Source organism: Phocoena phocoena, chromosome 2 (assembly GCF_963924675.1).
Source record: "Phocoena phocoena chromosome 2, mPhoPho1.1, whole genome shotgun sequence".
Classification (NCBI taxonomy): Eukaryota; Metazoa; Chordata; class Mammalia; order Artiodactyla; family Phocoenidae; genus Phocoena; species Phocoena phocoena.
In genome coordinates, this window is record NC_089220.1 from 31,357,607 (window position 1) to 31,373,377 (window position 15,771).

Below are 15,771 nucleotides of genomic sequence, written 5' to 3' on the forward strand. Positions count from 1 at the left end.
GGTATAGGGGATTAGGAATTCTATTTTCATCATGATAATTTAAGATGCCTGGTGACTGAGGAGCCTCAACATCAGTCCTATACTGTCTATTTCCAGAGTTCTTTAATGTGAGAGAAATAAAGTTCCTTAGCCTATCGCATATAGAATTAAGTGTATATCTCTGTACTGGTGGGGTTTTTTTCATGATCTGTTTGTAGCCTATTTTTTGTGTCATCACCTACCAACCCATTCTGCTTTTTCGCTCATAGATTATGTTCTATTTTCTTTTCCCCAAATGCTCATTATCGTGAGCCAGCCAGGAGGTCTATTCCCATGGCAGGTTGACCCCGGCCAGGGGCAGCCCCTTCCCAAGCTCCCAGCAGCTGCTGGAGCTCATTTTGCTCCAGGGAACTGGGAGGGTCTCTCCCTGACAGGCGCCAGCCGCCCCACAGCACAAGGCTGTTTGGAGCAGAGAAACATCCAGAGCTATGGTCCACATTTGGTGTCACTTGGGGTAAGTCGCTCCCCCTTGTTCAGGCTGGGAATTCTCTCCACTCCACTTGGGCTGCTTCCCTTGCAGGAAGTGAGCCACTTTAGGTCTGTTCACTTTTGACAGCTGGGCCACTCTGTTTGTAGGCCTCAATCTGTGAGTGGAAGTGGAATTTTAGACTACACCTCCTCTGATTTTCTGTCTGTGTGACTGTAGCTTATTTGTTGTTTGTGTGTATCATCTTGGGGTGAGCCACTCTGGTTTGTGCTTTTGTTTGTGGGACCATGTTTGTTATTTGTTATGTTGTACGTGTGTGAATCAGTACTTGTATTGGCTAGTTGAGACGTCTTTGGTGAATAATGTAGCTCACAAGTGATGACACCAGGTATCCTTCCCTATTGCGTTGGGTTTCACCTGTGTTGGAACATTGGTTGGGATTTTCCCTTTGCAATGGGTGGGAATCTCCTTTTTGGTGCTAGGGAACTGTGATCCTGAGAGACCATTTTGCATTGCATTTGTTTGTTTGATATTTAATAACACCCGCCATGATAATCAGAGCTCTATTCCATCTTATAGAGTTTACACCCCTAGGGTGTAAGAAAGAAGATTTTTTTACCACTGTGTGGCCACTGTGTTCTTTAGACTCTGGAGAAAATTTGGTTAAGATGAAACCCTTTGAAATTCCAAAACTTGTTCTTTTTGCCTATGTAGTTAGAGAAAGCTGGTTTGATGAAATACTTTTTTTTCAGAATTCTGACCCTGAGAAAATAAAAATATTTCTAGGAGAAAGCTTGGCGTTAACTAAGTAAATTTAACTTATTCCAACTGTTTTTTGGTGTTATTTTCCTTTTTGGTTTTGCGTTTGCCAGATCAATTGCCATGACACGTGCAGTCATGATTCCCTATCTTTCCATTTGCATGTTGTTTGTTGTTAAAAAGAGGGATCTTTGCTTGAAAAAGTTGAGGAAATTGTTGAACTTCACCCTTTTGTTTTTGTCCTGCAGGAATTAGATTTTGTTCCTTGTGTGTATGTTTGCATTTGTCTTGTGTGTAATTGTGCTGGCTATGGGAAACTCAAATTTGTTTCCTGAATGCAGCCCCTTGAGATGCATTCTCCAGAACTGGACCACTTTCAGTTATATTACAGCTAAGTTAACTTGTAAGTGAGCTCTATTTTTTTTTTTTTTTTTGCAGTATGCAGGCCTCTCACTGTTGTGGCCTCTCCCGTTGCGGAGCACAGGCTCCGGACGCGCAGCCTCAGCGGCCATGGCCGTGCGCAGCGCTCTGCGGCATGTGGGATCTTCCCGGACCGGGGCACGAACCCGTGTCCCCTGCATCGGCAGGCGGACTCTCAACCACTGCGCCACCAGGGAAGCCCCCTAAGTGAGCTCTGTTTAATTGACTCAAAAGTAAGTGCTTACAAATGAAATACTTCTTAGTATTTAGAAAGTTGGCCAAAATGAATTTCAGGTCCTCATGACCTGGGAAATGTTCAGTACTGAATTGATATCTGGTACTGAAGCTAGCTTAAGCTTGTTAAGTATAATACTTCTGTTGTACCTAGGTTATTTAGAGATCAAATAAGACCTTATATCTGTTGCAAATTTGTCAGCAAGAAAAATAACTTGATATGATGAAACCTTAAGTCTATCTAAAATAGCCTCTCCAGACTGGTAACTTGAAACTGAACTAAGTTAAATGGCAAGAATTCATTGACCATCTAGGTCATTTCAAATAGGATAAAATATTAGAACACTGGTTGCTGGGCAAATCTAAGTTTACCTACCTTTGCCTTCTTAGGAGAGGAAAACCAAAGCATAAGTTTCCAATCAGAAAATGCTGGTATGACAAAGAGTTCACAATTACTTGCGTCTTAGTTTTCACTAAAAATTAAGGTACTTAAGAGTTGAGGATTCTAATCTAAATATGTAATTAAAGCTACTAAAATATTTTAAAAAACATTTCAGTTTACAGTAGGAAAGTAGGATATATGTTTTGAGTAAAAAAGGACTTTTATGCATGGTCAGGCTGAGATTAGATTAAATTTAGGTAAATGGATTTTGTTATCAATATTAAAAGTAAGCTGGTGAGAGACTAGATTTGGTTCCTCTCTGCTAAGAGAACAAGTTTACCTAGAATGCAGCTTTTGATAACAGGTTATATAAACTTCCTTCCTTTAAGTGATCTGTATTTGCTTTTAAGTTCTCTTCTCACTTTGGATAAGAAACAAGTATTGTCTTACAGTGACTGATGATCTTATTTGACCAAGTGTTTTGAAACTTTTTGGCAAACTTCCCAAATATCAAATTTTAATTAAAGTTCTTTTGACCTCCAGCTAACTTTGGGATTTGTTAGGGGGCCCCTAAGGCATCTCAAGGAGGAATATTTAACTAGTATTATTTGGTACATTGAATTACATGGGAAGCATTGTCAAAGGAATGATAAGCCTTCCTTTATTATACTGTACAGATAAATGTTACTACTATAGATATTCTAGAAACTATATAAAGTTTCTGAAATGTAGATATGTCCTGGTATAATCTATCAGCCATAACTCTGGTCATATCATAGCAAATTGATTCAGTTTTGTCAACACATTGTGATCAGATCTTTAACCTTGCCTTTTTAAGTCTTAAATAGACAGTTAAGCTGATGCTTTGCAAAAGTGCTTCATCTTCAAGAAGATTCATAGGGAGGACTTTTTTGATAAGTGCAGGTCTCTAATAAATTTCAGATTATACCGCTGAACTGGGTAAGAAATTTAAAATCCTAATGGAAGACCTGATGGCTTCATAAAAAGATAACAAAAGGATTGGTTACTGAGTAAACTGGTATATATGTTATAATGGTTATGCGTTTTGTCTGGAATATTACTGATTTTGATCTGTGTTCTCCAGATATAGGGAAGCCCTTCCCCTCAAGTTACTCATGACTTAAAGCAATTTGGTAAATTATACTTCTGTGAGTCTGGCTTTGTGGCAACAAGTCTCCCCCAGCATGTCAGGTCCATACTGGTTTTTAGGCTTATTCTCCTGAATTCCTCAGGGAATGAGATCTTTCTTATACAAGACTTGGATCCAGGACTTGGAACTTGGGATTATTTCCAACTCGGTATCCATGCCCCAAATCAAGGTAGGACTGTGCCCATTTTAGCAGGAAGTAGCTAGAGTGGTCATCACCCCATTCCCTGAAAGACTTGGGGAAGGATGAAACAGAATTGGAGGTTGAAACCAAGTCCCCCTAAAACTGAGTTCCTCTGCCAAGTTCATGATTAACCACTCTATCCAAAACATACCTACATGTTCTCCTCAAGATTGAGGAATATCAAAGAAAAGGGGGGAATTGTAATAGAGCAGGGCATGCAGCCATTGGCAGGCGGCAGTTACCAGGCAACCATTACTGCAAGACCACTAGCACGGTGGTTAGGGGGCCCATTAGGCCAACCCTCAGGTGAGTGGTGGTCACCAGGCAGAGAGTGAGGTAAGAGGCGGATCCTGGCCTTCTCCCCCCCGGGCCCTACAGCTCACCTGGCCTCAGGCTGGCAGGTGAGCTGGGAGGCCCAGGGAACAGGCAGGGGGCTGTGTCCTGTAGGGCTCCATAGGCCTCACCAAGGTCACCCACTGGCCGGTTCCAGGCCTTGAGGTGGTGATGAACCTCTCCCCCATCCCCACCTCTGCAACCTAATGGCAGTGGCAGTCTGCATGGGTTGCGGTCCATTGGACCTGGCTCCCTACCCCCCATTTAGGCAGCCTGAGGCACCTGAGGACCAATTGGGTCCTGGGCACCTGGCTCCCTCAGTGATGATGGCTGGGCAGGGACTGGGGACCTGGCCCTGAGGGCACTGTCAGCTGAGATCTGCCTATTTAGCTGGGCCTGGGTACTGGCGGGAGGACCCAGACTGGGTGCTAGACGAACACTCCTGGGCAGGGAAACTGGCCCCCGCAGGGACCCCCTCCTCTTAGCCAGGACCTGGACCTCGGAGGGTGAAAGGTGAAAGTTATGCCTTGGGACCTTGCCCTTTCTTGTCAGAACAGAGAATAACATTTGTTTGGTGGAGATTTACAGGAACACCATCACTTGACCATGACCTGACCTCAAGAACAAAGGATCTGACACCAAGAAGTTTGCAACAACTAACCACGCCCCTCCCTCACCTTTCCTATAAAGGGCCTTTGCTGAAAGCTTTCAAGGAGTTTGGGTTTTTTAAGGCATGATCCACCCGTCTCCTTGCATGGCCCTGCAATAAACCATTCTCTGCTCCAAGCTCCGACATTTTGGTATTGTTTGGCCTCACTGTGCGTCATCAGGCACACGCACTTGTGTTCATTAACACCGTGACTACCCTGATTCCATAGCTTTTCTCAATTGTTTTCTCTTAGTGGAAACTCCTATTTCCTCTGTTATTTGCCTTCCTACATATTAAAGTTTCCTCATTCTTAAAAACTATACTTACATTAAGGTATAAAGACAATTTACCTGCCTTATCTGTCACTCCACTTATTACCAGCACTTCCTAAACTTATTTGGTGACCTTTTTTCTTTTACTGCTCTTGTGTTTCTTTTGAAACTGAGGGCTCAGGTGAAAAGGGCAATCTTCCCAGGTACAGATTAGTGACTCCCCCACCCCCACATAGTCTACAAGAAACTTTTATTTTTCTTCAAAATTTCTTCATTAATAAGTTTCCTGATTTTCTTTTCCTATTTCTATCTGATGTCTTCTCTCTTGGCATTCCAATATCACCTACTTACTTTTTTTTTTCACTTATCATACTTTGTTTTTCACTTTATTCACTCATTCAACTAACACGTGTTAGGAGGGCTGGAAGTTGAGGATGGCATGAATCTGAGTTTGAAGTTGAGAAGTCATTTTTAAAATTTTCATCTCATTTATTCATTTCAAAAACATTTTTAAAGATCTATTATCATGCCCTTTTTAAGATGGGGAAACACAGTTGGGAGATAATAGGTTACCCGATCAAAGCCAGACAACTGGAAGATGGAGCTGAAACTTGAGATCAGGTCTTCTAACATCACCTCCTGTGTTCTTTCCACTATTGCATATTAACTTCTCTCAGGATTGGCAAATAAGAGGCCTTCCTGCTGAATCTGCCTCTTTCTTGTTTTGTTTGATAAACACATTAGCTTCTGGTTTGAGAAATCACCTGGAGTCAGACCACAGGGATTGATGGAAGACTGAAAAGTTCAATTCCAATTAAGGCATTCCAATTCAGATTAAATAATCAAATCAGAAGCTACTGTGTTTACCAGTCTTACTGCAGGGACTTAAAAAAAAAAAAGATTGAATTTTCCCTGTTTTCCCTGTTACCAAAAGGAAGAGACCTTTACCCCTCTCCCCTTTCATAGAGAATTTTCTTGAACAAATTTGTAATTATAAATCCTTCCTATGTCTCTTTTATATGTATATAAGTCTTTTTAAAAGCTAAACAAGCCTCTTACCAGGTACAACTCAGTAAAGTTTTTCTCAAGGTCCTGGGAGCCAACTCTTTGAAATCTAAATATCCAGGAAGATAGTGCCCCATATCCTCGCACCATAGAAGTTAGCCTAGGCTCGTTGCTCCAAGCTAAAAGTACCTTCTTGTCACAGAAATAGACAAGTTTTCTTTTTCCCTTCGATAATGGCAATTAAGGAACACAAATGGCTACCCCAAGCGTGACCTACCAAAGAAGGTATAGCAACCGGTGTGGTTACGTAGTACTCTTACATGAGAACATGCACGTAATGGATTATATCTGTTTGTCTATAAATAAAGGTGAGATTCTTTCTTTGCAATCGCATTAGCAATTGCCTGTGACACCCATCCCAGTCTGGTTCAGGGCTTACTGAATAATATAATTTTTTTTCTACATTCGGTAAGATTTTCTGAGATGGCAGGAGATGTTAGTTTTCATTTTTCCTTGACAATATCAATTCATTTATGTCTCTTACCTTCCCTATCCCTACCCAGGATAGAAATGCGCTCCTTACTCACCTCACAGTTTGTTTTGACCACCAGGTGAGATAACGCCTCAGAACGGCAGCCAGAACCACGACTCCCAGCATTCCTGGCGCTCGCCGCTCTCCTGGCTTCCTCTTCCGGTTCAGGGGCTACTGAAACCGAAAGTGCGATGCTGTGGCCGCCGCCGGGGTGATTCTCACCTTCGCCTGCGCGAGCCCACGCTGACCCAGGTTGGGAAGCCAGACAAGAGTAAAATATGAACGGAAGAGTGGATTACTTGGTTACTGAGGAGGAGATCAATCTCACTAGAGGACCCTCAGGTATGTGCAGAAATGATCATCGCTGGGAGTAGGGTACTTGAGGCTATAATTGCAGAGCGGACACCTCTTCTGCAGAGCCAGATTCTTTTGGCCTCGGAGAAGGCAGGCCCCAACCGAGATATTTCCTGCAACGCTTGTGAGCACATAGAAGGCTATATTGGCATCCAGCGTTAGCCTGAGACGGATCTGAGGGGTCTACCTAATTTTGCAGTCGGGTTACCACATATATTTATAGTCAGGAAGTTTCTTTCTGCTAACGGTACTAGAAAATCCTGGGGGAAAGCCTGCTTTTTAGCCAGCACCCGTGAACACCACACCCTTCCTTCCGTTTGCCTGCTCTATCCCTGTTTCTATGAGAGACAGTTTAGTAAAAATGGGAGCATAAACGGTGTGTACTGTAAATGCATAGCCGTTTTCTTGGTGCTAGTATCCCTCCCTCCCTCCTTTCATTTCTGGGAAATTCATTTAGACGGTCAACTGGAATGTTAAACCAGAAAGAGACCTTAAAGATCTACTACAGATGTTCCCAAAGCTGGTTTCGCCTCAAAATTATCCAAAGTTTTTTGGTTTTTCTTTCTTTTTTTTTTTTAAAAAGGTTAATTCCTAGGACCCACCTCTGTGAATTTGGATTCAATACAGATGTTTCTTTGGTCCTTTTCATCCCTTCCTTCCTTCCCACAAGCCCGTCATGTGATTCCGATACTACCAAATCCTCACTTTCACCTACAGTGCTTTTATCTCCTGATGCATTTCACTCCACTAGGCTCTTAATAGTACTACATGCTGCCCACTTTGGCTTTTGTTGCCTTTCCTTTACAGCTGTCTAGTGTATCAATTAAGAGCTTTAGCTTTGGGCTTATGTAGGTCCAAAAATGGTATCTAACCTCTTACTAGTTCTTTGATATTTATTAACTAACTTTACTGATGTAAGACTTAATTTCTCATATGTAAAATGTGCGTGATAATAGAGTACGCTTCCTATGGTTATGAGAATGAAATCAGTTAATCTATGTAAAATATTTAGAACATTGTGTGCTAAGCACTGTGTGTTCACTACTATTGTTGTTTTTATTGTTAGTAGATAAATGGTTAGGTTAACACAGTAAATCCAGCTAAATACTGTTATTTCAAGAGTCTCCAACAACTCATCAAGTACCATGAGCTCTATTGGAAATAATTTTTTAAGTCTTTCACTCCTTTCTGTTTCCATCGTCACTACTTAGACCAGTCCATCTTTTCCCATCTGGAATTTTGCAGTAGCTTGACCACCACTCATAGATTATTTTTCATAAAATATGACTTTGTTGTTTTCTTTTTTTTTTAACGCGGGCCTCTCACTGTTGTGGCCTCTTCCGTTGCGGAGCACAGGCTCCGGACGCGCAGCCTCAGCGGCCATGGCTCACGGGCCCAGCCGTTCCGCGGCATGTGGGATCTTCCCGGACCGGGGCACGAACCCGAGTCCCCTGCATCGGCAGGCGGACTGTCAACCACTGCGCCACCAGGGAAGCCCAAATATGGCTTTCTGAATCATCCATGCTTTGTCTTCTTTCTTGTTATAAAAAAATTGGAAATCAACTTTACTTATGAGAGTGTAATTTATTACTAATCTGCATGGTTTAATGTCATGCTTCATACGATCTAAACTTTTGTCAAAGGCTCATTCAGTGTGCCCAAGTCTCTTAGGTACATTTTTCTTATTTTATGTAAATTTCTCCTTCTCTCCCTGTTAATGGTTATTGACTTTTGAGGCTAACATGGAAAATTATTGTTAAACCAAAATCTGTTTTTCTGTACTTTTCATCCATTGGTACTTGTTCTTCTCCTAGGGCCAACTGAAACAATGGTAGTTCATTTTCTGATTGCCTTGCAAGTATTTAAAGGCATCTGGTTGTTCTCCTGTTTTGTCTCTTCTACAGCCTAAATATCCCTAGTTGTTACATTAGCTCTCTTGTGATGTGATTTGAAGTTTGATTCTTGTCTCTTGCTTAAGAATTTAACGTATTTTGACATGGTCCTTTTGCTGCAGTATCCACAGTATTTTCAGGATCTCCTGACTGGAGCAGAGCAGAACTCTGATATTCTCTTGCATATTCCAGTCACTAAATATTTTAAAAGTTTAGTGTAATATCACTTCACCTTTTTTGGTATTTACATAACAGTGTTGATTAATGCTCAGCTCACTATTCACTGAAATTTCTGATCCTATTGATCTTGCAGACCTGAAGTTCCTAGTGTTACCATTTTTCTGCATTATTAGAATTAGGACAAACGTCAAAGGACTGATTAAGAATAATTGTATATGCTAATATATCTCACCTCAGAATTGTTTAATTTCTGTTTTGTATGTGCATTTATTCAAAAATGAATGAATTTATTCACCTAGTGACTTTTAATTTTTTTCTAAGCATTTTCATGTTTTACTCATAGAAGTTGATAAACTTAAAAGTTTAGATGAGTAGAGCCACAAACTTGGATAAAAACAGTCATTTGAAGTTTGATTGGTTCATTTAATGAGGTTCCAATTTTCTGTTTATCACCTCCCAAAGCTAGTTACCTGCTATGTGGTATTCCTAAGAAGTCTCACAGTCTAACTCCGCTTTTCCTCATTGTGCCATCATGAAGATACATAGGGAAGAAGTCAGTTATCACCACTAGAAGCTTCCAGTAATTTTGGTAGTCCCATAGTGTTCTTTCTTTCTATAGAAGAAATATGAAAAGCCTATAGTTCCAAGTATGCATCTCTGTTTGTAGTCAGCATTGTCACTCTTTGTTTCAGTACAGCATCCTTTGTAGGGACCTGATAGTTTAATCAGGTAACTGCAAGAATGTACATACTTTTGCCTTTTTGTGTCAGTGTTCTGTCAGGGGCAAGAGTCTTGGGTAATTCCAGTGTTTAGGCCCATTTTGCAAGGCAAATGAACCTATTCTGTCTGATCTTGCTTACTGCAAGGGAAATAAAATCTTGGGGAAATTATGACTATGAAGTGAGTATCTGGTGAGGCAAAAGGAAGCTTGGTATGTAGCTTGACATCTATCCTATGCCTACTTCCTCAGCCATGTAAGGAGAGGCTTAGGCTGGACGACTTTGTTAGTTTCTTCCACTTCCAAGAGTTCATGATTCTTTGGCCATGTGTTGTTTTATGGTTCCTGCCATTTTGAACCAGCAGTAGGTGGTCTGAAGAATCAATCACAATCTCAAATGAAGTGCCCTCAAGTGTTTGAAGAGTTTACTTTTTATCCTTTATGGCACACTCTTCTTTCTATGGGCATCCAGCTTGATTATAGTCTCGAAGCCTCCCACTTTTATCAAATTGAGAGTTTTTTTTGTTTTTTGTTTTTTGTTTTTTTTTGCGGTACGCGGGCCTCTCACTGCTGTGGCCTCTCCCGTTGCGGAGCACAGGCTCCGGACGCGCACGCTCAGCGGCCACGGCTCACGGGCCCAGCCGCTCAGCGGCTGGCATGTGGGATCCTCCTGGACCGGGGCACGAACCCGCGTCCCCTACCTCGGCAGGCGGACTCCCAACCACTGCGCCACCAGGGAAGCCCCAAATTGAGAGTTTTTAATGTTGGAAAGACTCAGTTACTCTAAGAAGTATGACAAGAATCTAATTTAGCTTTTTTTCACTGTAACAGGTACATATTGGCCATAAAGACAACCCTACTTCATGTTGGATATTAGGATATTCAGGACTGAGTTATCAGTGAGTTTCGGCAAGTTGCTCCCGATTACCACCTTTAAAGAGGGAACAGAATCTCTATTTTTCTACTTTCTTTAAAGGAGTTGCAGAGGGTAATGGGTTGGTACGGTGTTTTAATAATGAATAATTAAGGAAGTATTCTCTTTCTGGCAGTGTGCTAGTTACTTTATATATATATATAAATGTTTTTTCTTCACAACCACCGTGAATGGTGATTAATCCACATTATTAATTGAGGAAATTGTCTCTCAGAGAGGTTAAGGATTTGCCCAAGTTCTAAAGCCAGTAAGTTTCAAAAGCCAGGAATTTAACCCAGATCTGTTGATTATAGTGTTCCATATACTACCTCCCACTATAGTAGCTATGTCTAAGGAGTTGGCTCCCAGCCTTTCTCCTGACCTTTATTTTGTTATATTATGCCTTATTTCCAGAATGATTTGAGGCATCTTATGACTAACACAATTCGCAGTGGAAAGTTTTTATAGTTTTCTATTGAGAGAGCTGACAGCGTATCAAGGTGAGAACCTAAAAACAAAAACCTCATGAAGTCCAAGCATCTAAGCCTCTACAGACCTGCCGTGTGCTTTGTGTTTAACCCCGAGACTGGTGCTAACAGTTTTCTGACCCTTCATATGCCAAATAGAGCTGAGAATAAAGTGCTGTATCCTTGCCCTATTTTCTCTTTTTATTTTTTTTTGGTTTATTTTTTATTTTTTATTGTTTTTGCGGTACACGGGCCTCTCAGTGCTGTGGTATCTCCCGTTGAGGAGCACAGGCTCCAGACGCGCAGGCTCAGCGGCCATGGCTCACGGGCCCAGCCGCTCCGTGGCATGTGGGATCTTCCCAGACCGGGGCACGAACCCGCGTCCCTTGCATCGGCAGGCGGACTCTCAACCACTGCACCACCAGGGAAACCCCCTATTTTCTCTTTTGATTATGTGAAGTCTAGCCCTCATTGAATTTATGTTCCAATGGAGATATGACATTCACATGTAAAAAGTTAAATCTCAGTGCAGAGGTGCAGATGGTTAAGGACTGTGATGAGCATGAATGTAATAGGAGGACAAAGGAAGTGTGTAGAGAGGTATGTTAATCTAACCCTGTGCTAGAAAAGGTGAAAGAATGGAGGCATTGGTGGGGGCCAGACTGATCAATTACAAGAAGGTGGAACTTACGTTGCTCTTATAGACAAGCTTTAGGCTAGTGTCACAACCAGGGATGGCTTAAGGAGAAATAGAGAAAAGAAAATAAGTAAGCCTATTCTGAGATGAGTGAATAAACCAGCCTGGATAGAAGGAAGGGTTCATGTAGGAGAGTTAAGGAAGAAGAGGTTGCTAAGATAGGTAGAGACTGGATTATGAAAAGTTCTCAATGCTGGTATGAAAACTTAACCTTTCTCTAAGATTCCATCTTGATTCCTTCCCCTTCCTATTCATTGATTAAGATTCAATTCAAGAGTCACCTCCTCCAGGAAGCCTTCTTTACCCAGGCTAGATGCCCCCTTATTATGCATCTCAGACACCATTTATTGTCTGTCATGTATTGCCAAACTAAGCACTTTGTCTCATCTACTCCCAGCAAGGAATAAATGGTTATTATCCCATTTTGCAAAGGAGAAAACCTTGACTCTCATCACACAACTCTTTAAGTGGCAGAGTTAAGAATTGGATCCAGTGCAGACCTACTAGAGAATGGACTTGAGGACACGGGGAGGGGGAAGGGTAAGCTGGGAGAGAGTGGCATGGACATATATATACTACCAAATGTAAAATAGCTAGCTAGTGGGAAGCAGCCACATAGCACAGGGAGATCAGCTCAGTGCTTTGTGACCACCTAGAGGGGTGGGATAGGGAGGGTGGGAGGGAGGGAGATGCAAGAGGGAAGAGATGTGGGGATATATGTATATGTATAGCTGATTCACTTTTATAAAGCAGAAACTAACACACCACTGTAAAGCAATTAAACGCCAATAAAGATGTTAAAAAAAAAAAAAAGAATTGGATCCAGGTCTATGTGACTTAAAAATCCAGGCTCTGAACGATCCTAGAAAGATCACAGAGTCCTGTGGGAACACAGAGAGAAAAAAATAGCGTTATTTCTATATTTGCTTCCTTACTTGTGTCTCCTCTTCCCTCTACTTCAGTCTGAGCTCTTCTGATTAAAAGGATATATATTTCATCTCTTATTTTCCTAATGCCTTGCCTGGTACATGACACAAAGTGGTCAGTAAATGTTCATGAAATGACTAGGCAAATTGATGAATATCAGAAAAGTATAATAGGATGTTGTTATATAAAGATAACCAGTAACATGGTCTATTTCAGCTTTCAAAAAGTCATAAACAAGGTTCTCCACTAAATACAATTTAAGAGAGAAGAATCAGTTTGGTCACAATGTGATATAATGGTAGGAAACTGACTAACATTCCAGAAACAAGGAGATGGAATAAGTGGAAAAACACAGAGAGTGAGAAAAGTATATGATACAAAGAATGTGTCTCTAAAGATTGCTTCAAGGATCAATCTTACTAAGAATTTTTTCAAGATAGAAGTAGAAAGGCCAGCTGATAGATGCTCAACTATAGAAACATTTTGTAAAGCCATGTGACTAGGCAACAAAGTAGCCAATGATTGTATTTGAGTAAATGTACAATTATTTATTGAGGAAAACTATCTATACCTGATTGATTGAATCAGAACAAACTTGGTTTCAGGAGGCTCAGAAATAAAGGGAAGCTGTTTTTAAAAATATTCATTTGCTGTTTACTATGTACACTATGATTAGGAATCATTGATACTAGGATAAAGAATAAGAAATGATCCCTATTTTTTAGAATTTTGCAGTTCAGTAGGAGGATAATTATGGTAGGCATGTGCTGACTATCCTCAAGAGGTAGAATATCCAGAGACTTATGTACCTTCATAAGATATGTTCCCAGTAGAGTCAGACTCAGTGGAATATTTCAGACAGAAGACCAAAGGAAATAGTCAATGCCTTTAGGAAGTGTCTTAGAAACGAATTAGATAATGTCATTCTCCCCTTGTACAAAACTATGGTGTTTTCATGCCTGTTGCTATGCACAGCTTACCATATATTGGGCAAGAAGCAGCAGAATAAGAGAAAATTGAAAAGAGGGCAACAGATAGGGTATAAATTGTAATATCAGGCAAAAATTAAGAGATCGAAACATTTTGAAAGCAAGGGAGCAAGTAGAGACATGATCTGGTAGAGACCGGATATACAAATTCAGTGCTTGCAAAAGGGCTTATCCTGGAGTGAGAGAATAAGGATGCTGTCGACTGAAGAAAATGCGCAATCTAAATGTTGAGAAAATATGCACAATCTACATGTTTTACTTGGCATTCTTTCTGAGGACTTCAAGCCCAGAAGACAGCCTCTCAGACACCTCTGAGGGACTGCTCCCAAGAGGTAAGGGAGGAGCCAGAATATATAGGGGTTTTGAGACAAAGCCCAGGTAGTCAGAACATCAAAAGATTACCGTTAATGATAGAAAACCAGATATCTCAAGTTAGGGAATTTAGGGCTTTTCTACATATGGAAAGACGCAAGTCTGGGCTCATTGAAAGCGTTCCTTTGATACACACCTTAGCTATCTAGGGCCAGTATCCTGTTCTTTCCCATCCTGAGTCCCCTCAGGGTGCACCATTGGGCGTGTCTGCAGTGGCTCAGGGCTTGGCAGTGGGTCAGCCCCTTTGTCTCCATGCTGAGTTCCCTCAGGGCTCTTTGTCAGGAGCAGCTGTAATTTGATGGCTTGATGGTTACAACATCCTTTGTTTGCCAAAATGGCAGGCAACACTTTTCACACGCAGTCCCTCCCCTTGGTCATAAATTCGACCAACGTTTGGGAGACATTTCATGACTGATTTTTGTCCCACAGTGCTAGGAAGGCTCATTCCTAGATCAGGCAAAGCTTCTGTTGATATGCCACTCAAGGTGCCAATTTCTGGATTAGGCCCTGTTGATAATTTAAAATTCTCTGCATCCACCGTCTTACTAGTTTATTATGATCCAGGAAATGTTTTCCCTTGTTGCTTCTTCCCATACCTAGAGTTGCACTATTACAATTATTCTGTATAGAGTTATATAGGTTTAACTCTCAAGACATTACTGGTTTTGTTGGGGGCCTGGGGTAATGCAGGAGACAACAATCTTATAAAATAGACAGGATATAAGTAATACGGCTAGTAACATTAACAAAGTCATAGTGGAGCAGAGAGACAAAAAGCACAAATAATTTGGAAACAGAACAAATTAAAACGATAATTAGTATAACTGGTTGTAACCTGGTTGCAATAAACCATCAAGTCCACAGGAGAGCCAGCTGGAGAAGCCAAATTCTGGAGGGATCAGGAATAGGTAGATCAAATGCCTACCTAGATATTTGAAAGAGAAACTTAGGAGCAATAAAAAGAGGCCCAGATGTACGTCCTGGCATGTACTGCCTGAAACATCTTTGGTCTGTATTGACTGAAAAAAAAAAAAAGCACAACCTAGAAGTCGAGAGTTATGTTTTATTTAGCAGACAAAACTGGACTTAAGCCTGGGACGCAGCCTCTCAGATAGCTCTGAGAGTCTGCTCTGAAGGGGTAAGGGAGGAGCCAGGACACATAGGAGTTCTTGCAACAAAGACCAGGTAGTCAGAACATCAAAAGGTTACTGTTAAGTAAAGAAAACCAGACACCTCAAGTTAAGGAATTTAGTGCTTTTCTGTGTATGGGAAGATGCAAAAGTCTGGGCTCATTGAAGTCATTCCTTTGACATGCACCTCAGCTATCTGGGGCCAGTATCCTGGGCTTTCTCACCCCGAGTCTCCTCAGGGTACATCACTGGAAGTGGCTGTGGTGGCTGACTGCTTGACGGCAGGCATGCTGCTTCCATCCTGAGTTTCCTCAGGGCTCACTGTCACGGGCAGCTATAATGTGATGGCTCGATGGCTGCAACAACCTTTGTTTACAGTGTTGCAGGCAGTATTTTTTTCATTCACACAGGCCATATTCTTTGTCGCCTCCATCAGATGGGGCACCAGGATGGACAGAGACGGACCATGGGCGTAATACATTTTTTGTTGCTGCACTGTCTTTCTGTTTCTTTGAGGTTTAAGATTTTCCCTCTTTCTCTCTTTGTCATGTTACTCTCTTTTGGGAGAAGTAACAAATAACAACTGACATATTTCATCTTTGGACCAGAGAGTCTCCAGAGAATATAATAGTTTTGGGTGAAAAGATGCCTAGTCATTTAACCTCTTGAATCACTTGTTTGAATCATTCATTCTTTCTTTCTTTCAATCTACACATTTATTGAGCAAT

The 15,771-nt window shown here is 41.3% G+C and overlaps 1 protein-coding gene across 1 annotated transcript in view; it reads left to right on the forward strand.

The window, feature by feature from the left end:
• The first annotated feature begins 6,682 nt into the window (after positions 1-6,682).
• COX16 (cytochrome c oxidase assembly factor COX16) overlaps positions 6,683-15,771 on the forward strand; it is a 73,519-nt gene continuing 64,430 nt past the window's right edge. The window contains exon 1 of the mRNA XM_065871663.1: positions 6,683-6,746. Within this exon, the coding sequence (XP_065727735.1) occupies positions 6,683-6,746 (64 nt within the window). The remainder of the gene's footprint in view (positions 6,747-15,771) is intronic.